This window comes from Geotrypetes seraphini, chromosome 10 (assembly GCF_902459505.1).
Source record: "Geotrypetes seraphini chromosome 10, aGeoSer1.1, whole genome shotgun sequence".
Classification (NCBI taxonomy): domain Eukaryota; kingdom Metazoa; phylum Chordata; class Amphibia; order Gymnophiona; family Dermophiidae; genus Geotrypetes; species Geotrypetes seraphini.
Genome location: NC_047093.1, coordinates 138,418,006 through 138,442,422, shown reverse-complemented (window position 1 = coordinate 138,442,422; position 24,417 = coordinate 138,418,006). Strand labels below are relative to the sequence as shown.

Below are 24,417 nucleotides of genomic sequence, written 5' to 3'. Positions count from 1 at the left end.
GTCACTAATACCTAGTAAAAACCCAAGTAGTAGCAACATTCCATGCGGAATCCCCAAAGAGTAACAACATTACATGCAGAATCCCCAAAAAGTGCAACATTCCATGCGGAATCCCCAAGAGTAGCAACATTCCATGTGGAATCTCCAAAAAGTGCAACATTCCATGCGGAATCCCCAAGAGTAGCAACATTCCATGTGAAATCTCCAAAAAGTGCAACATTCCATGCGGAATCCCCAAGAGTAGCAACATTCCATGTGGAATCTCCAAAAAGTGCAACATTCCATGCAGAATCCCCAAGAGTAGCAACATTCCATGTGGAATCTCCAAAAAGTGCAACATTCCATGCAGAATCCCCAAAGAGTAGCAACATTCTATGCGGAATTCCCAAGAGTAGCAACATTCCATGCGGAATCCCCAAAGAGTAGCAACATTCTATGCGGAATCCCCAAGAGTAGCAACGTTCCATGCGGAATCCCCAAAGAGTAGCAACATTCTATGCGGAATCCCCAAGAGTAGTAACATTCCATGCGGAATCCCCCAAAGAGTAGCAACATTCTATGCGGAATCCCCAAGAGTAGCAACATTCCATGCGGAATCCCCAAAGAGTAGCAACATTCTATGTGGAATCTCCCAGAGTAGCAACATTCCATGCGGAATCCCCAAAGAGTAGCAACATTCTATGCGGAATCCCCAAGAGTAGTAACATTCCATGTGGAATCCCCCAAAGAGTAGCAACATTCTATGCGGAATCCCCAAGAGTAGCAACATTCCATGCGGAATCCCCAAAGAGTAGCAACATTCTATGCGGAATCCCCAAGAGTAGCAACATTCCATGCGGAATCCCCAAAGAGTAGCAACATTCTATGCGGAATCCCCAAGAGTAGCAACATTCCATGCGGAATCCCCAAAAGAGTAGCAACATTCCATTTTACCAATCCAGGGTAACAGAGGCTTCCCCCATGTCTGTCTCAATAACAGGCTGAACTATTCCTCCAGGAAATTGTCCAAACATTTCTTATTTTACTTGGGCTTCCAAGCTAGTATTTTTTTAAAGTGTCTATGCCTCATGCAAACTTCTAACCTTCATAATTTCTTTTGGAGGGTTTTTATTCCCCCCTAACTGAATTACTCATTCTATCATAGTTTCCAAGTTTATTAAAATTTGACTATCCCACACCAAGGGAAATACCTTCTGGGCGTCTTACAGTCTAAAAATATGTATGCTAAAAACAAATTTCAAATTCACATGAAATTAAGGTAAAGGGGAAGAGCTACAAAATTAAAAGAACAGTGAAGAAGGGAAACACATTAGAATATTTCTTATTTTGCATAAAACCACCAGCACAATTAACACCAAGTTTAATGAGTCAGAAAAAAAAGTTTTCAGATCTACTTTAAATCTATCGCCTGAAGTTAACGGCTGAAGAGATATTGGTAAAGAATTACAAAGCTTTGGGCCATTAACAGAAAAGATAGCATCTCTGACATGCTCACGGACTGGTTACCGATACGATGGAACAATAAGGAGTTTAAAGTATTCCAGCAATTACTTCATATATTCACTCTGTTGGCTATGTCAAGTTGGATTGCATCATGACCATGATTGCCAAACGGCCCAACCATTCCTTGCACCGGGTTCTGCATTCCACTCGCTGGCTCTAGATCAGCTGCTCGGTGAAGTGATCATTTATGGCATCTTGAAACGTTACCTTTCCAGCTCATTCTCAGGGGATACCAATAAATATTACACAGCAACAATTACTGTATAGCAACTGTAATTCTATTACAAAATTATTCTGAAAGTGACTATTGCCAAAAGTGGGAGAACACTGAGGAGTGTGCGGTATTTTCAACAACAGTGGAGAAAAAGCTTCAAAACTGTCTCAGCATCTTCGGGTCACGGTATCAGCAACAATTCCCACACACTGCCTGCCACTAAACCGGAAGTCTCTCTGTGGCAGAGGGGAGGCTTCCAGGTTAGCGGCAGGCAGCATGTGAGAGTTGCTGCCTATACCGTGACCCAAAGAAGCAAACTTTAGAGTACAGGGGAGGAGAGAAAGGAAAGTTGGTAGCACAGGGGGGAGGAGAGGGTGAGAGAAAGGAAAGTATGTGGCACAGGGGGAGGAGAAGGAGACATGTATGGTGAGGGGAGAGATGAAATTGCACATAATAGAGGGGAGGAGGGGAGAGATGGTGCATGGCGGTGGATAGAGAGATTTGACACAGGGCACAAGGAAGGGAGAGAGTTATTGGACATGGGGAGGGAGTGAGAGACACATAGGAGGCAGAGGAGAAGAAGGAGAGAGATGTTGGATCCAGGAGCAGAATGGAGTGATGGAGAGATGCCTGGAAACAGGAGTGAGGGAAGAGAGTGGGAGAAATGCTGGACCATGGGGGAGAATGCAGCAGGGAAGAGATAGAGAGATGTCAGGCTACGAGGGTGGGGAGGGAAGGAAGAGAGAACAGATGCTGGGCTATAAGGGTGGAGGAAGGAAGAAGCTGAGAATGGTAGACCCCTGAAAGGGAGGAGAGGGTGGCCAGGAAATGGATGAGAGGATAGATATAACAGAGGGTAATGGAGGTACATTGAAGATGAAAGGGAATGGAGGGCTGAGGAAGGAATGAGATGGGGAATGGGAGAGAATTTGGAAATTTGATAGGTAGCTGAAAACTGAAAAAGAGGCGAAGGGCAAGATTTAGGCAGAAAAGAGCTACAAAGGAATGATCAATATGTCTGAGGCAAGTGTAGTGAGGGAATAGACAGGAGAGTGTAGAAAAGACAAATGGATAGCAGCCACTTGAAGGAGAATTAGCAGATGACAGGAAAGCAGAAAAAAGCAACTGAAACCAACATGATGGAAAAATAAAACATCCAGACAATAAAGGTAGAAGAAAACCGTTTTATTTTAAATGTTTTAAATGGAATATGGATAATAATTAGCAAAAATATTGTTTAAATTTTGACAAATTTTGCAGAATTTAGAATTGTTGTTTGCACAGAATTCCGCCAGGAGTGTGCAAAGCAGCTGTCTCAGCACAGACCCCCCTGGGGAACAGCTTCTATTCACTCTTCTCCACTGAGAATATTGACATTTTAATCCTACTCTCTATCTTTTAATCAATTCTCAATTCACAATAGGCCACTGTCTCCTATTCCATGACTTTTCATTTTCCTCAGAAGTCTCTCCTGAGGTACTTTGTCAAATGCTTCCAGACTATATCAAGCAGTTCACTTTAATCCACGTGTTTATTCACACCTTCAAATAGTATAGTTATTGAAATCTCCCGTTATTTGCCCGTCTCGTTTCTGTTAGCATTTTACAATCTGTGTCTTCCTCCTAGTCAGATTAAGAACATAAGAATTGCCGCTGCTGGATCAGACCAGTGGTCCATTGTGCCCAGCTGTCCGCTCACGTGGCGGCCCTCTGGTCAAAGACCAGCACCCTAACTGAGACTAGGTTGGTAATAGTATATCCCTATTGCTATTCCATTCTCCATTACACTTGAAATTTCTATCCATAAAGATTCCACAGTACAGTTTATTTCCTGTAGAATTTCTGTCACTTGCTCTAGGCCAGTGTTTTTCAACCTTTTTACACGTGGGGACCGACAGAAATAAAAGAATTATTCTGAGGACCGGCCATCGGTCCGTGGACCAGCGGTTGAAGAACGCTGGGCTAAGTCGTGGGCCAGATCCCACCCATCTCTACCCAATCTCCACCCCAGACCCCACCCCCCATAATAGTACTAATTGCACCTTGCACGTCCCGTGCCTCATCTGGAAGCCTTCCCTCTGACGTTGCAACGTCAGAGAGAAGGCTTCCGGTTCAGGCACAGGATGCCCATAGGAGCCGATGCCAATAGGAGCCGATGCCCGTGGCTTTGTGCACTGACTGAATCAGTTAGGAAGAGGGAGCTGGCTCGAAGATAACGCCGCATCGATCGCACCGTGGACCGGCGGTTGAAGAACACTGTTTTGGGCCTGATGCACGTGCTGGCCCTGTGGAACGGCAGGAAATTTCTGTGGACCGGCACTGGTCCATGGACCGGTGGTTGAAGAACACTGTTCTAGGCCATTTACCCCTCTGCCCTTTGAATCTAATGCAGTTCGTAGCCTAAAATTACACTTTCTTACTGGTTATCCTCTTTCCTCTGAACTGCTCGTTGTTCCTATATCTTCATTTAGTGTTGAACATTCTACCTTTCCAATTCTCTTTTTCTAAACTTCTGGGTATTTTCTTACAGACAGCTAAATCTATGGGATCTGTTTACCTAACTGCATGAACGTATTAAGTGTATGTTAATTTGAATTAAGGGCAAAGGGCTAGATTCACAAAGCAAACCAATCGGTTTGTGACCCCCTTTAAGATCAAATTTCCCTCCGGCACCTCTCCAGCGATCCGCTTTGAATCCGTGCATGCAAATGAGGAGAAACGCATGCAAATTGGACGGCGACATGATTCATCAACCAAAAATTTAAAACCGACTGGGCTGGCTGATTAACCCAAGAAGCGACTGCTGGAGACCAGTCAAAAACGTCTTTCCGACTCTCCAGCTCCATAAAAGCCCTGCTCTGCCCCGATCTGTCTCCTGCCTGCTCTCCCCAAATGCCGTCCTGCTCACCCTGAATGCTGCCCTGCTCTGCCCCATGTCTCCTGCCTGCTCGCCCCGAATGCCGCCCTGCTCTGCCCCATGTCTCCTGCCTGCTCGCTCCAATTGCCGCCTTGCTCTGCCCTGTGTCTCCTGCCTGCTCGCCCCAATCTTCCAGCCCTGCTCTCTGCCCCGATCTATAGGAAGAGGTTTGCAGCACCAGTGGAATAAAAACGTGCGGCTCCTATCCCTGCTCTGCTCTCTGCCCCAATCTTCCAGCCCTGCTTTCTGCTCCGAGCTCCTACTCTCTGCTGCCTTCCCTGCAGTGAGAGACACATAGGAGGCAGAGGAGAAGGAGAGAGATGTTGGATCCAGGAGCAGAATGGAGTGATGGAGAGATGCCTGGAAACAGGAGTGAGGGAAGAGAGTGGGAGAAATGCTGGACCATGGGGGAGAATGCAGCAGGGAAGAGATAGAGAGATGTCAGGCTACCAGGGTGGGGAGGGAAGGAAGAGAGAACAGATGCTGGGCTATAAGGGTGGAGGAAGGAAGAAGCTGAGAATGGTAGACCCCTGAAAGGGAGGAGAGGGTGGCAAGGAATGGATGAGAGGCCCACAGGCTCGCACTACAGGGAAGGCGGCAGAGAGCAGGAGAGTCTGGGCGGCAAGAGCAGGGCTTAGAAGGGGAGAGCAGGAGGGTGCGTGCAGTAAAGTTATTAAAAAAAAAAAAGTCACAGCTGGACGGGTCTAGACAGATAGTCTGCACATACATTTGGATCGCAGACCTGTGATCCGTGCCGGCAGATGGGGGCCTTCCTCCGATTGCCCCCATCTTCATATTGAAGTTTCCAGAATTCATTGGACCTGCCCGGATTGGGCCCAGATCAGGCCGGTTCGTGAATCTAGCCCATAGTTAGTAAAGAGAACCCCCATTGAAAATAACAGGGCTTGCATTACTGAATTGATATGTCATTGCACCTTAACGAAGCTTGGTCAATAGAACTCTGCTTCTCATCCCTATTCACAGTCTTATTATTACCAGTTGACTCCAGTAATTTAGAAGTATTCGTATTTGATTGCTCATCATTTAAATCCACCTTTAACCTTCTGTTTAATAGTATTCTCTGAAGATACCTCAAGCGAGGCTTATCTGCTTCTGAAAGCCTATAGGCTTTCTCTAAAGCAAATCAAAATATGTACTAGACCTTCTTGTTCAGTTTACTTGGGGTGAGATATCAGGCCTATATATTATAATGGGTTAGGGAGGAAAAGCGACATATGACTTCCTTCCTCCTTCTGGTTGACCTCTGGATGATCTCTCTATTCTCTCCTTTCTTCCTCAATGATCTATGCTCTTCTGTGGAGTCTCCACCGAGCCTCAGTTTCTCACGGCCTCCCATCCCATGATAATTCAGAAAGTGAAAAAAGGAATGCATGAAATACGGCTATGCTGAATTAATGTTTTAATACAACACTTCTTCAATTAAAGATATGATGAAAAACAAAGTCTTAATCTCCTGATATATTTACCACTGTCCGTTCTTCCTAATCCTGATCCTCCTTGAGTATTAGAGGAGCGAGAATTCTGCCATTCTGGCTGGAGAACTGGCGTTTGCAGCTGGCCTGGATGTACACTGACAGCTCCCTTCCTGAGCCCTACTAGCAGATCGGGAGAGAAGGAGGGCAAAAATCTTATGGAGGGAAGATGTCAGCTGGGCAAGTTGATAGGTGATGGCCTTCAGATCACTCTTTTCTTGCTGGTACACACGAGAGAAGGCAGTAAGTCCATCACAGGATGCCTTGGTGGCCTGCATGAGTGTGTAGAGCTGGGGGGTCTCACAGACCTTCCCATGATGCTGAGGATCCCGGGTCCCTGAAGCTATATCACTCACAATCTTTGGCTGTGGGGAGGCAGAGGGCTCAGGCAAGAAAGTACTAGTAGAAGAGTCACTGGTGTTCATCGTCTTTCCCCGAGAACTGAGAATATCTGTAGGGAGAGAGAGAGTTTATTGAATGAGTATACAGTCCTCAGAGGGCTCCCATAAAAAACGGGAAAGATGTGGCCACCCAGACTGTCTCCTTGGCATGGTGGCCTCTCAGCTTTTCCTTGATTTCAGTAAAATCCATGTTACTCCAACAAACCAATGCCAGATACTCCATTAAAACACATTAAGTGGATGGGGGTGTTGGAGTAACATGGATTTTACTGAAATCAAGGAAAAGCTGAGAGGACACCATGCCAAGGAGACAGTCTGGGTGGCCACATCTTTCCCGTGACTGGAGGGTTCAGGGGATGAACACAGGGGTACACAGCCTATTACCTTTAGGACTGGAGGGTTCAGGAGGACACAGATGACAGGCTCTGTATGTCCCTCTAGAACTGGAGGGCTTGGAATAGTTATTACCTTGGTGCTGGCTTTCTGTGCCTGTGAATTCACTGGATGCCCTCCCGCTGGAAGTAGTTTGCTCTTGTATTCTGTCTATACCGGGCTGTGAGGAACCTGCTGGTTGCTCCATCTCTTCCCTATCAGTAAAAACAACTGGGCCTGAGAGGCTGGCGGCAGTAGAAGATACCTCTGCAGGTGGAGAAGAATAGCTGTTAGAGTCTGTAGAACTATAACACAATACAGAGGAGAAGGCTCCTTTCCAAACCCCTTCCCACTGCAGATATTTTAATGACCGCCTCTGTGCCTGCGACTCACCCTCATATATCTCTTCTCCTGTGACAGTAATCAGCCTATCGAGATGGTCAATGGGTCCCCTGTGTCAATGACCAACCCTCCAGTTATAGTGACTGATCAAGCGACACTCTGGACAATCCAGGGGAGTGGACCCCTCTGAACAACAAGGCTATACTCTACTGACTACTTATGACCTTCTTGATCTATATTGGCACCCACTGGATCTGACAGTCTCCTGTCCATTCTGACTAGCACCCCTCTTATACTGCCCAATTTTCTTGTTGTGCTAAGTTGCTTTTTTTTGTTTTTTGTTAGTATTTTTAATAACAGGGCACCTAGCAAATTAGTCACAGGACCAGAATGTGACATCAGAAAGGAGCCGAGGCTGGTGGGAGCAGTGAATGGAAGATGCTGCTTGCACTGGTGAACATTTCAAGAGGTGTGTGGGGGCAGGGGGTGCATGGAACGGCAAAGAGGAGCAGGGGGCACATGGCACAGCAATTCTGGGTGCCAACCTCCCCAGCTACACTACTGGCCCTAAGCCACTTTGCTGCTGCCCTCTTCTCCCTGCTCCTTCCCCAAACCCCTAACCGTACGCGCGCCCCTTCCCTCCCCCCGTACCTCTTTAGCTTCCCCGGTGTGAGAAGCATCTCCAACTTCCTGCCCGTGTCGGTTCTCCTGCCGATGTCACTTGCGGGAACCGGAAGAATATCAGAAGTGAGCGGTCCACCCCCCGGCCCCCCCCCCCCCCCCCCCCCCCCCCCCCTTTTCTACACCACTGTGCAGAAGCTAGATAAACAGAATATAGATAAAGCTAGTTTAGCAACAGGACCATCTCCTACTGCAGAAGTACAATTTCAGATGCTTGTCACACAGTCACACATTACGGATACACGATCTTGTGGAACACATATACCAGTCACTAGTTACAGGTACTAATTTCTGTCATACAAGCTCAACCACATACATCACTGAGTAAATCATTGTAAAGGTTATCTGTACACCAAATACATGCTATTATGAGTGACTGTCTGATCTGCCTTACCTTTCTCAAGTGTTTCCACATATGCTCCTCTGCCAGAGGTTTCCTGTATCCAAGCCTTCACAATGCCATGTAAACGAGATTCTGAAGTTTGCTGAGTTAAAGAGCCTGAGTGCAGGTGACTTGGGGATGCTCCAACAAGCTGGGTAGAAACATCAGGAGAATGCTCGGTGGAGAGGTCATAGAGATGCTTAGCAGAGACCTCAGGAGGCTGCTCAGTGATGAAGTCAGATGGATGCTCAGCAGAGACCTCTGGAGGATGCTTAATGGTGAGGTTGGATGGATGCTCAGCAAAGACCTCAGGAGGATGCTCAATGGTGAGGTTGGATGGATGCTCAGCAGAGACCTCAAGAGGATACTTGGTGAGGTCGGATGGATGCTCAGCAAAGACCTCAGGAGGATGCTCAATGGTGAAGCTAGATGGATGCTCAGCAGAAACCTCAGGAGGATACTCGGTGGTGACGTCGGATGGAAGCTCAGCAGAGACCTCAGGAAGATGCTCAATGGTGATGTCAGATGGATGCTCAGCAGAGACCTCAAGAGGATACTTGGTGGTGAGTTCAGATGGATGCTCCACAAAGACCTCAGGAGGATGCTCAGTGGTGAGGTTGGATGGATGCTCAGCAAAGATCTCAGGAGGATGGTCAATGGTGAGGTTGGATGGATGCTCAGCAGAGACCTCAAGAGGATACTTGGTGAGGTCGGATGGATGCTCAGCAAAGACCTCAGGAGGATGCTCAATGGTGAAGCTAGATGGATGCTCAGCAGAAACCTCAGGAGGATACTCGGTGGTGACGTCGGATGGAAGCTCAGCAGAGACCTCAGGAAGATGCTCAATGGTGATGTCAGATGGATGCTCAGCAGAGACCTCAAGAGGATACTTGGTGGTGAGTTCAGATGAATGCTCAACAAAGACCTCAGGAGGATGCTCAGTGGTGAGGTTGGATGGATGTGCAGAAGAGACCTCAGGAGGATGCTTGGTGGTGAGGTCAGATGGATGCTCAGCAGAGACCTCAGAAAGATACTCGGTGATGAGGTCGGATGGATGCTCAACAAAGACCTCAGGAGGATGCTTATTGGTGAGGTCAGACGGATGCTCAGCAGAGACCTCAAGAAGATAATCGGTGATGAGGTTGGATGGATACTCAGCAGAGACCTCAGGAGAATGTTCAGTGGTGAGGTCAGATGGATGCTCAGCAGAGATCTCAGGAAGATGCTTGGTGGTGAGGTCAGGTAGGTGCTCAGCAGAAAACTCAGAGAGATGCTCAATGAAGTGGTTCTCGGCCAAGAATGCAGGTGGATGCTCTGCAGAGGGGTTGGCTAGATCTTCAGCAGACAACTCAGGAGAATGCTTAGTGAAGAAATCAGGAGGATGCTCAATGGAGGCTTCAGAAGGAAGCCACCAGTAGACTGAAGGCAACTGAGCATGGGTACGTTGAGTTTGGGATGTCCTATGGTCTGGATTGGACATGGTCTTCTCCTCTGGAGAATGATGGATAGAGGTAGCTGAAGGTTCTTGCACTTGATGTGAGAGATCCTGGTTTCTTTGATCTACCACTGAATCTGCAACACCTGAATAATTTCCAGAATTAGTAACACAATGGATGGACTGATGAACTTAATGAGTAACACCTCCGTAACAACACACGCACTTCCCCATCACAGCACTGGCAACAAGAAAGCAAGCTTCACACCCACCACACACACACATTTCTAATTTTAAAATCATCTCTTTCTACATCTCCAGTTTTAAATTTACACGATGCAATTAATCCCTTTGATATCCACATGGTGCAAGACAGGAAGGGAGATTTATCATACCTTTGCAAGTGACTCCAGCATCTTCTGAATGGTGACAGTTGTGTTCGCCCCATGGTTGTGAGTTACACATTCGCAGTGAGATCTCAAAGCCCATGCAGGAAACCCCGTCCATCCAAATAGGCCCCGTGCCCTGGCCATACTTGGACAATCCATCAGCAGACACGGCCTTACCACAGCCTAGCTCCCGGCACACCACCACAGCGTCGTAGATGTCCCACAGATCGTCACACACTGTTCCCCACCTATTATCATGGAAGACCTCCACTCGCCCAGTACATCTGTTGGGCCCATCTGCCAGCCTTATCAATGTAGTATCTGAAAAAATCATATGGTGACACATTAAGACTTCTGGACCCATTCAGCCTGTATCTTTTATCCCATCTTGTTACGAGACTAAAATTTCCAGGTTTACACCTCAGCTCTAACCTCTGAGGATTCTCTGTACCTATCTCAGGCTGTACCCTCTCACTCTCCTACCACTGATAATTCTCTGGGCCTATCCCAGGCTTTTGTCCTCACTGCACCTTACAGAGGATCCTCTGTGCCTCTTTGAGGCTTTACTCTCCATTTCTGAGATTCTTGTGCCCATCCCAAGCTCCACCCAGTTACTTTACACTGTTCCCTCTAAGCTGAGCAGGAGTCCTCCACCCACAGTCTCACCAATAGAGGGTGCTGTTTTACTGTCACATTTTTCAATTGTGAGGGACAGGCAAGTTCTGCAGGACTCCAGGGAACATACCTGTCCTTAGCGACTGAAAATATTCCACCCCCTAGTGGTAGCAATGCAGCTGGAGGACACCTGCTCAGCTTAGAGTTGACTAGCAGATGCTTCTATGCTGAAATATGGCATGTGCCCGGAAATGGCCCAACACATGGTTGTTAGAGAATGACACAGGGACAAGGTTTGTCCTCATCCCCGCCCCGTCCCCGCAGGCTCTGTCCCCATCCCCATGGGCTCTGTCCCCACCCTGTCCCCGTGAGCTCTGTCCCTGTGGACTCTTTCTTCATTTGCACAAGCCTCAACTGTTTATAAATCACAACTACAGCCTTCCATTTCGATTTGGCTTTGGTGCAGCCCTCCCAAAGATTCAGTTGCTTGTGTTATTATATCATCGGGGGAGATAATTGGATTGTCTTTCAGACCTGGGCGTAGAAGAGAACCTAAACTGTGTAGTGGATGAACAGGAAAATAAGCGTCTAGTAAACGTTGGAAATGTTCCTTGATGCTGGCAGCGATGGATGAATCTATTGCAGTAACAGTAAGATTCTTGAACAGCTGGGCACATGTTGGAAGGATGTTACAGATAGCAGACAAGATACAAATGATGTCATTTAACTGTCAAAACCAGCTTTTGCAGGTTTTGGGTTTTTTAAAAAATCATTGAATTCAGTTGCCAATTGTTACATTACATTACATAAATTCTTAAATACCGCAGCTACCTTGCAGTTCAGTGCGGTTAACAGCTAAGAGATACTAACCATATGTAGTATGATCATAAATTAATCAAAATATTTACCATACAAGTGGGTTTTCAATGATTTTCTGAAGACTAGGTAAGAAGTTGAGATTGATATATAAGTACTAACTTGTTTGTCCCACCTAGCTGCCAAATATGCCAAAGTTTTACTAAGAAATCATTTGTAAACACATCTCTTTACAGATGGAAAATCAAAAAGTCGTATCACACGCAAGTGTTTTCTAGTAGCAAAATTGAAGCAGTCTAGAAGATAGCTGGGTAAAAGTCCATTCAAGGCCTTAAAACACACACAACCAAATCTGAAAACTATTCTAGCTGCTATTGTCAACCAACGCAGTCTATAATAATATTGTGACACGTGATCTAATCTTTTCAATCCGAAAATCAGTCATACTGTCTAAGATGTGTTAAGTTTTTACACAGAGAACAACATGGGGACAAAGTTTGTCCTTGTCCCCACAGACTCTGTACCTGTCCCCGTCCTTGCTAGCTCTGTCACCTTCCATGCCTCATGGGCTCCGTTCCAATCCCCGCTCCATTCCCATAACTATGGGTTCCGTCCCCATGTCATTCTCTAATGGTAGTAACATCTTGCAGGAAGCTGGGAAGAGACTACGCAGTTTCTCGGGGTTCTACAGGGTGGCAGCCAAGAAAGTTTCTCCTACATTAAGTGCCCCTTATTAAAATGTTTAATTAATCACCCTCTCCTGTTAAGGTACCTGGCAGAAAGTATTCCATGGGATTATCTGGCTGGAGTGGACCCCAGTACTCAGGCCAGCCTAGGGTGGAGTGTGTCATGGTATTTCCCAGGGTCGTCATTTCCTTGTAGCCGCTCCCCTGGGTGCTGAAGGTTGTGGTCTGGGAAGTTGGCGAGGTGGGAAATTCATCTGGCAAAAGAGAGAGGGAGTCATTGGTGTCAGCTGGGCATTTTGTTCACCACTCTTTCCTACATCACCTCTGTCCTACCCTACTGCTCATATCTGTTCTTCTTTTTACTCTAAGAATATTTATTTATTGGGATTTATTAACCATCTTTAGGAAGATAAGCGAAGTTCAGTAAGGCCAGGATCTACTGAGCCCAGCATCCTGTCTCCAACAGAAGCCAATCCAGGACAGAAGCTCCTAGCAGATCCCAAAAAGTAAACCTGTGTTGCCTTTCCAAGTGTTTTTCCCCTCCTATGAGTGGAGAGAGTAGCTGGTTTTAAGAAAGGTTTGGACAATTTCCTGGAGGAAAATTTCAATAGTCCGTTATTGAGAAAGACATGGAGGAAGCCACTGCTTGCCCTGGATCGTAGCATGGAATGTTGCTACTCTTTGAGGATTCCCCATGGAATGTTGCTACTATGTGGGATTCCAGAACCATGCTACTCTTTGGGGTTCTGGAATGTTGCTACTCTTTGTGTTTTGGTCAGGTACTAGTGACCTGGATTGGCCACCGTGAGAACAGGCTACTGGACTTGATGGACCTTTGGGCTGACCCAATAAGGCTATTCTTATGTTTTTATGTCCTATGTCCCCCCTCTGCCAAGTTAGTCCCCTCTTCGTCTCCCATGTCTCCTCTCCCTTCCCCTATGCTGTGTCCCCTTTTCCTGATCTCCCACCTCAGTCTTGCAACCCTCCCCCTTTTGTAATGAAGCAGAAGGAAATCTTTGAAGAGCAGAGGACAATATCCTCATGGATAGAGCTTACCCAAGCAGACCACACCGGCATCCTCACGGTGGGTGCAGTCATGTTTTCCCCAGGGCTCCGTTTCACAGTCCAGCAATGACATCTCTGCCCCGGTGCACCTCACGTTGTCCAACCACACTGGCCCAGTTCCTTCTCCAAAGAAGGCGCCCCCTGCAGTGGAGACCGGGGCCCCACATCCCAGCTGCCGGCAGACTACCTTGGCGCTTTTGAGCCCCCAGCCGTCATCGCACACGCTGCCCCATATTCCGTTGTGGTAGACCTCCACCCTGCCAGAGCAGGCGCTCTGCCCATTCACCAGACGCAGAACTGGAGACTCTTGGGGAGACAGAAAGCAGGATAGGTCACAAGGACAGTGGAAAGTGAGAAGCAACCAGAGGGGCAGTGGTGTAGTTAGAAGGTGGAGGCAGCAGAGCAGCCCACCCCGGGCGCCGTCTTGCTAGGGGCATTAGCACCCCTCCTCCTCGCCCCCCCCACTCCTCCCCCTGCCGTGCACACCCCTTATCCTTCCCCTTCCCCCATTCCTTTTTTACTTCCCAGCGCAACATTGCTGCTCAAGTCAGCATTGGTGTTCTCTCTGACGTCACTTCCCGGTTCCGCATCTAGGAAGTGTCATCAAAGAGCAAGCCGACACCGAAACAGGCATGCTGCTTATGTCAAAGAAATTAAAAAGGTATGGGGAATGAAAGGGGGGGTGCGTACAGCATGGGGTATGGGGAAAGGGGCAGGGGAGGCACCTCTCATCCTCACTATGCCACTGACCAGAGGAGCTGATTAGGCAACTGTAGCTAGAGTGGGTGTCCCTCTTAAAGCTGGCTTGTGGACGTCCAACCCCAAACTAGCATTGGTCTGTTTGGAATGACCTGGGTAAGGCTGCAACCCCTCCCTAAGGCACAATTGATAACCTCATTTTTAGGGATAACTAAGGCTGTACGGGACAGACGAGTGCACCCCCAATTTCTAACCATAACATTATAAAAGTAGTCTATGAGTGGGGCAGCTGCTACCAGGACTGGGAAATGTTCCGTCCATTTCCAAAGGGAATGCCAATAAGAAAGAAAAAAAAAAAAAAAATCACCCATCTTGGATGACCTGGAGGTGACAATGACTTCCCTACTCACCACTGCCAAGAGGCCTCATCAACATGGGAGTGTCTGTGCTAAACCCCTGCTCGTTCCGTGCCATGGCAGGAGTGATGTGGTCCCCATAGGGCATGCCGGCAGTGCCTAGGATGGAATTAGAGTCTGAGTGAGAAAGATGACACATGTCACAGCACATTCAGAGAAGCCATGGAAAGGCAAGACTTTCAGGCTAGCTTTACCAAGCCGGGTGTCTTGCTTCATTTCTCTTGCAATAAATGACATAGAACAGCAAATCATGTCCAAAGCAAGTTGTCTGCTATTTAGGATTACCATTGGGCTCCAGAAAAAGGAGGACGGATTGAGACATCCAGGTTTTACTTTCACTGAAAGCACCGGAAGTAAAACCCATCCTCTTTTTTTCTGGAGCCATATGGTAATTCCATATGAATTGAGCAACCGACAACTGTGTTCTGTCCCCACAGTAGTTTAAATCTGCTTTGCTGATATTTGTTCTATTAGAGCTCTAAAGTATGTTCAATGCTGCTTTCACTTCTTGGGATCTTCAGTGTTACCGCAGTTCCTCCTGCTCAATGTTTAATCTTCACTCTTAATAGTCATTACTTTGTATGTGGGCCCATTCTCCCTCTCATTTCAGATCGAGTCTATAATCTCTCCACAGTCATCTCCTGATTGTCTTTACAATCTAGGCTCTGATGACCCCGGAGGCAGGAACATGTGAGGTTATTAAATTTGCGGATGACACCAAACTATACAGCAGGGTTGATAACACGGAGGACTGCGAAGATCTCCAAAAGGATCTGACAGCGCTGGAGGAGTGGGCCAAAAAGTGGCAAATGAGCTTCAACATAGGGAAATGCAAGGTCATGCATGTAGGGAAAAAGAACCCAATGTTCACTTACAAAATCACCGCTAGGGGTGAGTAACCTTGAAAGAGACCTGGGAGTGATGGTAGACACATCATTGAAGGCATCAGTGCAGTGCGCCACAGCCTCAAGGAAGGCGAACAGAATTTTGGGTATCATTAAGAAAGGTATCACGACCAGGACGAAGGAAGTCATCCTGTCACTGTATCGTGCAATGGTGCACCCGCACCTGGAGTACTGTGTCCAGTACTGGTCGCCGTACCTCAAGAAGGACATGGCGGTACTTGAGAGAGTCCAAAGAAGAGCAACTAAGCTAATAAAGGGTATGGGGGACCTCTCATATACTGACAGACTGAAAAAGCTGGGGCTTTTCTCCCTGGAGAAGCGGAGACTTAGAGGAGACATGATAGAAACCTTCAAGATCATGAAGGGCATAGAAAGAGTAGACAGGGACATATTTTTCAAATTATGGGGAACCACAAGCACAAGGGGGCACTCAGAGAAATTGAAAGGGGGTAGGTTTAGAACAAACGCAAGGAAGTTCTTTTTCACCCAGAGGATGGTGGATACATGGAACGTGCTACTGGAGGATGTGATAAGCAGGAGCACGCTACAAGGCTTCAAAGAAGGTTTGGATAGGTACCTGGAGGACAAAGGGATTGAGGGGTACAGATAGGAGTAGAGGTAGGTTATAGGGATAGGATTAGAGGTAGGAGTAGGGATAGGTTTAGAGGTTTAGAGGCAGTTACAAAATTAGACAGGGACACTGTTCAGGCAATTAGGCCTGATGAGCCGCCGGGGGAGCGTACCGTTGGGCAAGATGGACCTCTGGTCTGCCTCAGCGGAGGCAACTTCTTATGTTCTTATGTTCCAATGAAGTGGTGCCCTCAGTAATCTTGAGTGACCTTCACGTCTGACCCTACTGTGCCATCTGGCCTTCTGGGTGCTGCTTCTCGCTCCCTCCCAGGCTGGTGGCTCAGAGGAAAGTGGGCCTACCTCATGTTAGAGAGCTCCTGGGTTCAAATTCCTCACTTGCACCTGTTTGACAAAGAGATGGGGCTAGATGGTGTACATCCAAGGGTACTGAAAGAACTTAGGGAAATTCTGGTGGTTCCACTCGCTTGACCTTTTCGATGCTTCTCTAGAGTCAGACGCGGTACCAGAGGACTGGAGAAGGGCGGACGTGGTCCCTCTCCACAAAAATGGAAGTAATCAATTTGGTTTCCACAAAGCTCAGAGTGTAGAATTATTGCTGATTTCGCTGTTAGATATCTTATGAATGGGATTGGATCAACATGCAACTTTCTGCTTAATATCTTTAGATATATTAGGAGCCTTTGACTCAGTAGATCTTCAGAAATTATTGTTGAGATTAAAAGATCTAGGGATGGGTGGTACTGTCCTTAAATAGTTCATCTCGTACTTGACAGATGGATTTTTTTCCAAGTAAGGAATGGAAACCAGCCTCAGCATTAGAAAACTCCTGTGCACTTTTCTGTATCTATGCTAAATAGCTAATAGCCTAATTACCATGGGATTTAAATAACCTGTGCTCTGATGTCTACCCAAGGCTTTGCACTCAGCGCATCAGAAAAACTTGTTTGTACATAGAACGTCCTCAAATCTGTGTGCTAAAACCTAGAGTGCTTTATTGTAACACCCCCCCAAGATGGGAATAAAGTAGAAGCTAAGAGAAGACAAAGAAAGTTGTGGGGTTTTTGGGTTGCGATTTGATTGTGGATTTATGCTCCTCACCGTGGTGCTGTCCCACCGAAGGAAACTGCGGCAGCCTTCGCCCGACACCTTCGCAAACCACACCAGCGTCCTCGCCGTGCCGGCAGTTGTGCTTGCCCCAGCCAGGGTGCTTGCAGGTTATTAAGGAGGCCTCCGTTCCTCTACAGCTAACATTGTCCAACCAAATATCATTAGTTCCTTCCCCAAACCAGGCCTCGAGTGGGGCAGAGAGGGGCTTCCCACAGCCCAGCTCCCGGCATACTACTGCTGCATTCTTCAAGTCCCATCCATCGTCGCAAACTGTACCCCACTCATGCCGGAAGAGTACCTCCACCCGGCCAGCGCAAGGGTCGGGGCCTCCCATCAACCGTATTTGATAATCTGCAAACAAAACAACAAGATGAATAGAAAGTGAACAAAGAATCATAGAGGCCATTCTACGATGATATCACACCTATAAATCATGAGAGGTAATCATAATCCTGTGATATTACTCGAGACAATCTTCCTGAGATGGTTGCCCTCTCTTCAGAAACCCTTTCCAAGATGGTCACCTTACTGCGGAAGCGTAGCCAGGATTTGGCAACAGGGGGAGTGGACAGTGCAATTGCAATTTTCTTTTGAAGTCCCTTATGGGGAGCGGCCTCTCCCCTCACACCCCACCTAGCTATGCCTCTGTCTCATCGGAAGATATATCAGTTGCTTAAAAGGACTTTATGAAATTCCTTAATTTCCGACTAACAGCGGAGGAAAAGTCCATAGTCTGTTATTGAGAATGACATGGGGGAAGCCACTGCTTGCCCTGGATCAGTAGCATGGAATATTGCTACTCCTTGGATTTTGGCCAGGTACTAGTGACCTGGATTGGCCACCAAGAGAACCATTGGTCTGACCCAGTAAGGTTATTCTTACGTTCTCCTTCGTGGCTCTGTACAGTGCCCTAGAAATAGCTAACAGCAGAACAAAAACTTGGCTCCATTTTTTTCCCACACAGGCTAATTCGGCCTTGGTTTTACTTCCCACTCATCCAGGGCATGCATAAAACTATTGTTCTGAAGTGTCTAAGAAAACTTACAGGAAGTACAAGCAGCCACACATATGTACAAAGGGAGAAAAAAATAATCTGCACTAATCCTCAAAGAAAGATGCAAACCCAGGTGCAAAATAAAATGGAATTACCTGCCCAGGAGAATCCCAGCACACCAGCTGAAAAAGATCAACACACCAAAGAATGTTAAGCTAATGCATCAGAACATTCATAGCAGATTTTTGTTGAGGCTATAGCATGGATCTTGCCTCGTATTAGTATCCTTATAAAAGGGCACAGAAAAGAAATTACCACTGTAACAAAAGTTCTCAGGAGAATGAATGAACAGAGGTATCCTGAGGCAAGTGTAGGGACTGTCCTGTAGTTTACCCTTTAAAGTGAGGCTCTCCCCATCCACCCCCAACATGCCGCCATGCAGAAATCAGACGATGTAACTGAAAACCCCAAATGAGGAACAGAATGGCTAACACAGGGCATAAAATGAATAGGGAAGAGGAAGTGATGACCTCCACATCTGAGGATCTGAGGAGCTATATTTAATCTAGAGAACTCGGGGGGGGGGGGGGGAGAGGAGGGAAGAGGAGAACATCAACCACATATGCCAAGGGTCCACATATGAGCAAGCCATGTAAGCCTCCTTCTCCCCATGCTGGAAGCTCTCTGGAGAAGGAACTTTACTTGTCACTTTGAGAACCATGGACAATGACTGAACTGTGACACTAACCCTTTTTTAAACTAATGCTTTTATTTATTTTAGTATTTTTATACCACTTATAACCTAAGTGGTTTACATTCAGGTACTCAAGCATTTTCCCCAATCTGTCCCAATAGGGCTCACACCCTACCTAATGTATTTGGCGCATTGGGGGGGAGGGGGGATAAAGTCACTTGCCCTGGATCGCAAGGAGCAGCATAGGATTTGAACTCACAACCTCAGGGTCCTGAGGCTGAAGCTCTAACCACTACACCACACACTCCCTCAATTGATTTTTAGCTCTGTAGACTCTGGTTTGTTTTAAATCTACTACTTAGTAGCTTCATCGCATATCCCCTAGTCCTAGTACTTTTTTGAAAAGATGTGAATCGCATGTTCACTTTTCAGAAAAATACTAGGACTAGGGGACATGCGATGAAGCTACTAAGTAGTAGATTTAAAATAAACTGGAGAAAATATTTCTTCACACAATGTGTAATTAAACTCTGGAATTCATTGCTGGAGAATGTGGTGAAATCAGTTAGCTTAGCGGGGTTTAAAAAAGGTTTGGATAATTTCTTAAAAGAGAAGTCCACAGGCCATTATTGAGATGGCTTGGGGAAATCCACTGCTTATTCCTAGGATAAGCAGCATAAAATCTGTTTTACTATTTGGGATCTAGCTAGGTACTGTAGCAATTCCATCTTCTTTCTCTTGAAGAACTTGAATCTCTTATTAAGACGATAAATACAAAGGGTATGTAATCTGAGTCAATCCCTCCTTTTATTCTTAAACGGTACTTTGATATTTTTGGACCTTCAATACTTTTTCTAATCAACGAGAGCTTACAGCATAGCTTTATGCCCATGGATTGGAAGACTTCCATCATTCACCCTATTGTTAAAGATCAAAAAAATAAGTATTGAAGAGAAAACAAATTAGAGGCCAATATCAAATATCCCATTCTTGGCAAAACTAAGAGAGAAAATAGTATTTAACCAAATATCACATTTTATAGAACAAACAAATATTTTACACCCAAATCAAACAGGTTTTCGGCAATACCATTCTACTGAACATTCATTGATTGGTATGACGACTTCTATACTCTACCACCTGGATCATCATTCATCTGTTCTTTTGATTTCAATTGATCTTTCGTCAGTTTTTGACACAATTGATCACAATCTCTTACTGGATAGACTACAATCCATCGGCATTACGGAGCAAGTCCTGCTTTGGTTTAGATCTTATTTGGACAATTGTTCATTAGTTTCTTTTAATGATTCTACCTCTGCTAGTTTTTCAGCTACATATGGTATCCCACAAGGTTCTATCCTGTCTCCCCTTCTGTTTAATATATTTCTTGCTCCGCTCATGACTCTTTGCCAATCTATTGGCTTCTCCGTATTTGCCTATGCGGACGATATACAACTTTTACATCCTCTGGACCCTAATAGTTGTTCTGAAATTTCAGCTATCAATGAGAAATTAAAACAGATTCATTTATGGCTTGACACCAATAGATTATCCCTTAATATTAATAAAACAAATATTATGCTCTTCCCTTGGAAAGATAACCAAAAGCTCGTTGTTCCAATTTCCATCCAAGGGTCCACACTTAAGCAGATAAATAAAATTAGAATTTTAGGGGTGATTTTAGATGAAAAACTAACTTACCACGACCACGTTAGTTATGTGGTTAAAGCTACCTTTTTTAGACTTCGCCAAATACGCGCAATATCCAAATTTTTATGTGCAAAATCACTGAATATATTAATTCATTCAATAATTATCTCTAAAATTGATTATTGCAATGCGTTATTTAAGGGAATGGCTCAAAAAGAAATTAGGCGGTTACAGATAATCCAGAATGCCTCTATTAAATTAATTATGGGAGCAAAGAAATTTGACCATGTAACTCCCTTACTTCAAAATGCTCATTGGCTTCCGGTGTCTCATCGTATTCTATATAAATTATGTTTACTTACATTTAAATCTCTATTATTTAAAACTCCAGCTTTTATTTATAAAGCATTGATACCTTATAATTCTTCTAAATTACTGAGATCAAACGACCAACATTTATTGGTCATCCCCTCTCTTAAAATTATTAATACTCGAAGGCAATTTATCTTTACTGTTACGGCGCCTCAGACTTGGAACTCACTCCCGCTATACTTAAGAGAGGAGACGAATTTGGAAAAGTTTAAGAGCAAACTTAAGAGTTTTCTTTTTAAAGATGCATTCAATATTTAATTGAAATGTTAACTGCTCTTTTGTTTGGTTTTGTTTTTTTTAACTTACCTATTTAGTAGTCTTTCCATTCCTCTTGTGCTTAACCTTTAATTGTTGACTCTTTCCTTTCTAAGATTGTATTTCTTTCCTGCCTTCCCTACTGTGTCATGTATTGCGTTAATTAGTTTTGTTTTGTTTTTTTATTATTTTTTGAAAACTTATCCCTTTATTAATTTTGTATGTCTACTTCATGTATATTTTAAATATGTATTTTGCTGATTTGTACATCGCTTAGAATTTGGAATAGGCGATTAATCAAATAATAAATAAACTTGAAACTTACTTGGGACCTGGGTTGGCTACTGTTGAAAACAGGATACTGGGCTCGATGGACAGTCAGTCCCAGTACGGCAATTCATATGTTCTTATGATTTTCATCCACATTTTCCCTTTCCCCATTTCTTCTGTATGATGGCTCAAGTCTGCACAATTTACAGGTTGCCACTTGCACCCATTAATACTCTTTCTTTGTGATCTTTGACAAGATGCGTTATCCTTCAGTGCCTCAGCTCATTGGGGGAAGGGCCTAATTTCATCTTAATTCTAATAGTGCTGCAAGATACCCTCAGCATCATTTGGAAAGGCAGGTGAAATAAATCTTTTAGAAAAACCAAGTTCAAGGCCCTTTTCATATACACTACTGCAAAATAGAAACAGAATGGGAAGCATAGGCTGTGGTCTTGGGTGACAGGTCAAAAGCGCGCAAGACAATCGCGCGCGGACAAAATCGTGCAGACAACTCAGCGCTAAGACAATGGCGCTCAATGACAATTGCGCGCAATGATATCTCCGCGCAAGACAATTTAGCGCTAAATAACTCAGCGCAATGACAATTCAGCGCACCACTAGAGGCCGCTTGTCTTTGTGCTCACTTGTCTTAACGCTCAATTGTCTTACGCTCATTTGTCTCACGCTAAGTTGTCTCGCGCTGAGATGTCTGCGTGATTTTGTCCGCGCGCAATTGTCTATGAACCGTGGTCTTGTCCACGCAACCAAGTTGCAGGAAAGCTGAGGTTGGTTGTTAAATTAAGTCATTGGGTAAGAAAGAGTCCCCAGAGCAATGCATTTGTGATCTGCTCTTTAATTCCCCTACCACTTTTCCATATTCTAAATAATGATTTCAGGTGTTATTAAAAGATCTTTGATACACATATAACCCTATGCTCTACATCCCTCCTCCCCTGAATGAGACGTCAACATCACAGCTTGCACTTTCTTTGCCACTGGCACAAAGTTTATAACCACAAATGACTTGAATGTCATGAGCTTAGCGCACATCATCGTCCATCCTGACCTTTCCAGACTGCAACGTTTGCAGGGAAAGGATTTTGCTTGCTATGCCCAAGAGACTGAGGAGGTTTAAGGTGCCTGATCTTTCTCAGAGCCTTGCTCCAAGCATATTCTCCTCTGCTCAAAACTTATGTGGGAGGAAAATTCCAACACTGTACTCACCACAGACAAAGAAGAGGAGAAAATGCATCCTTGCTTCTGGCTGAACACTAACTCCGCTCATTCAGACAGCTTTCACCATTTCCACTGGTGCTTCCAACCTCCGCCCCACGGAAACCCAAATGTCATGGGGATGGGCGATGGCTTGTAAAACCAGACTTTCACCCCAGAGGGCGAAATTTCACCCCCCAAAAAGCTAATAAATACACTATATACAAGGAAAAATTAAGGAACCACACTGCTGCAGATTTTTCACGAGGAAAATCAAAAAAAAAATTGAGAAATGAAGGTAATATGAACAAGAAAATAAAAGACAAAATGTGTTAAAAACCATATAAAGGGAGGAGGGGGAGGACAAGGACAGGAAAAGAAAGTGATCACTGAATCAAAACTTGGCAAGGGCGAGCAGGAGAGGAGGAGAGCAAAGAGATGAGAGAAACCCCAGAAGGTACTGTAGGATTAAAACACAACACTGCAGCCAAAAGAAAAAAAAAAAAAAGACAGGGAGGAAGGAAAACAAAGGAACAGACAAAACAAAACGAGAAAAACAAAACAATAAAGATAGAATGCAGTTGAAATGCACACAGAAAATAAGGCAGAAAACAGGCAAAAAAAAAAAAACGGCTTGACATTTTATCAAAAATTAAACATTCTCTTTTACTAAGCTGCGGTAGCGGTTTCTATTGCGGTCTGGAGCACTAAATGCACCAACGCTCATGGAATTCCTTCAAGTGTTGGTGCATTTAGTGTACCGGGCCGCAAAAGAAATCTCTACCACGGCTTAGTAAAAGAAGGCCAAAGTTAGAAGAGAAGGCCAGAAGTTGGCAACAGAAAGGCACATTAGTTTTTTTAACTGGTATACGGACATCTGTGTATACGGTTCATAGACAACGGCGTGAAAGACAAAAGCGCGCGCCGACAATTGAGCGCAGCGCGCGCTACCGCGCCATTCTAAATTACAGTTTTTAGGGGCTCCGACGGGGGGGTTTTGTTGGGGAACCCCCCCAGTTTACTTAATAGACATCGCGCCAGCGTTATGGGGGGTTGTAACCCTCCACATTTTACTGTAAACTGAACTTTTTCCCTAAAAACAGGGAAAAAGTGAAGCTTTCAGTAAAATGTGGGGGGTTACAACCCGCTACACCGCCCCCACAACGCGGTGCGATGTCTATTAAGTAAAGTGGGGGGTTCCCCCCCATGCCCCCCCCCGTCGGAGCGCTAAAAACAGTAATTTAGAGCGGTGCGGCGGTGCGCGCTGCGCTCAATTGTCTGGGCGCGCCTTTGTCCCGGCGCGCTTTTGACCTGACACCGTGTATACGTCAGGACAGGGATGTGATGCATTGAAGAGCAATGAGAAGGTGTTTCTCAATACTGAAAAAGCAGGATGCTGCAGGGCAGGAACTAAACTCACCTCACCCATCCCCCAACCCTATATGTCATGTCTGTCTGTCCAAGTTAGAATGTAAACTCTTCCAAGAAGGGACTGTCTATAAATGTCAAAATGTACAGTGCTGCGTACGCCTTTCAGCGCTATAGAAGTGATAAGTAGTAGTAATAATAATAATAATTTTATTTTGTATACCGCCATACCCAGAGAGTTCTAGGCGGTTCACAGCAGTTAATAAGATTACACACGAGATAACATTGGAATTAACAATTTTTTAGAATGTACATGTCGTTGAAGTTCACGGGGAGATACAAGGAATATACAGGAGTATACAAGGAATATATAAGGAATATAATACAAGGAGTATACAAGGAATATGCGAGTAATATAAAAGGAATATAGTACATGGAATATACAAGATTGTACAATAGTTGTTTTTTTTTTTTTTTGGTATAGGGAAAAAAACATACCGGTCAGGGGTTAATTGGTTTGGAGGGTACCTTGGGGGGGGGGGAGAAGGTGGAGGTTCAAGAGTGATTGAAG

General features: G+C 45.3%; 1 protein-coding gene across 2 annotated transcripts; it reads right to left on the bottom strand.

Annotated features, from left to right (window-relative positions):
- Positions 1 to 6,035: 6,035 nt before the first annotated feature.
- On the bottom strand, positions 6,036 to 22,934 carry SSC5D (scavenger receptor cysteine rich family member with 5 domains). 2 transcript variants are annotated; one of them, XM_033960000.1, is made up of 10 exons: positions 22,491 to 22,934; positions 18,178 to 18,204; positions 17,020 to 17,379; positions 14,420 to 14,524; positions 13,302 to 13,616; positions 12,332 to 12,499; positions 10,135 to 10,449; positions 8,317 to 9,885; positions 6,996 to 7,166; positions 6,036 to 6,577 (listed from the first exon to the last, which is right to left on the bottom strand). In XM_033960000.1, exons 1-10 carry the CDS (start codon positions 22,549 to 22,551, stop codon positions 6,159 to 6,161), a joined length of 3,510 nt encoding a protein of 1,169 aa, XP_033815891.1. In that variant the 5' UTR covers positions 22,552 to 22,934; the 3' UTR covers positions 6,036 to 6,158. The 2 variants fall into 2 exon arrangements, with proteins under 2 accessions (XP_033815891.1, XP_033815892.1); XM_033960001.1 differs by lacking the exon at positions 22,491 to 22,934 and adding an exon at positions 19,590 to 19,634.
- Between the last annotated feature and the right edge of the window lie 1,483 nt (positions 22,935 to 24,417).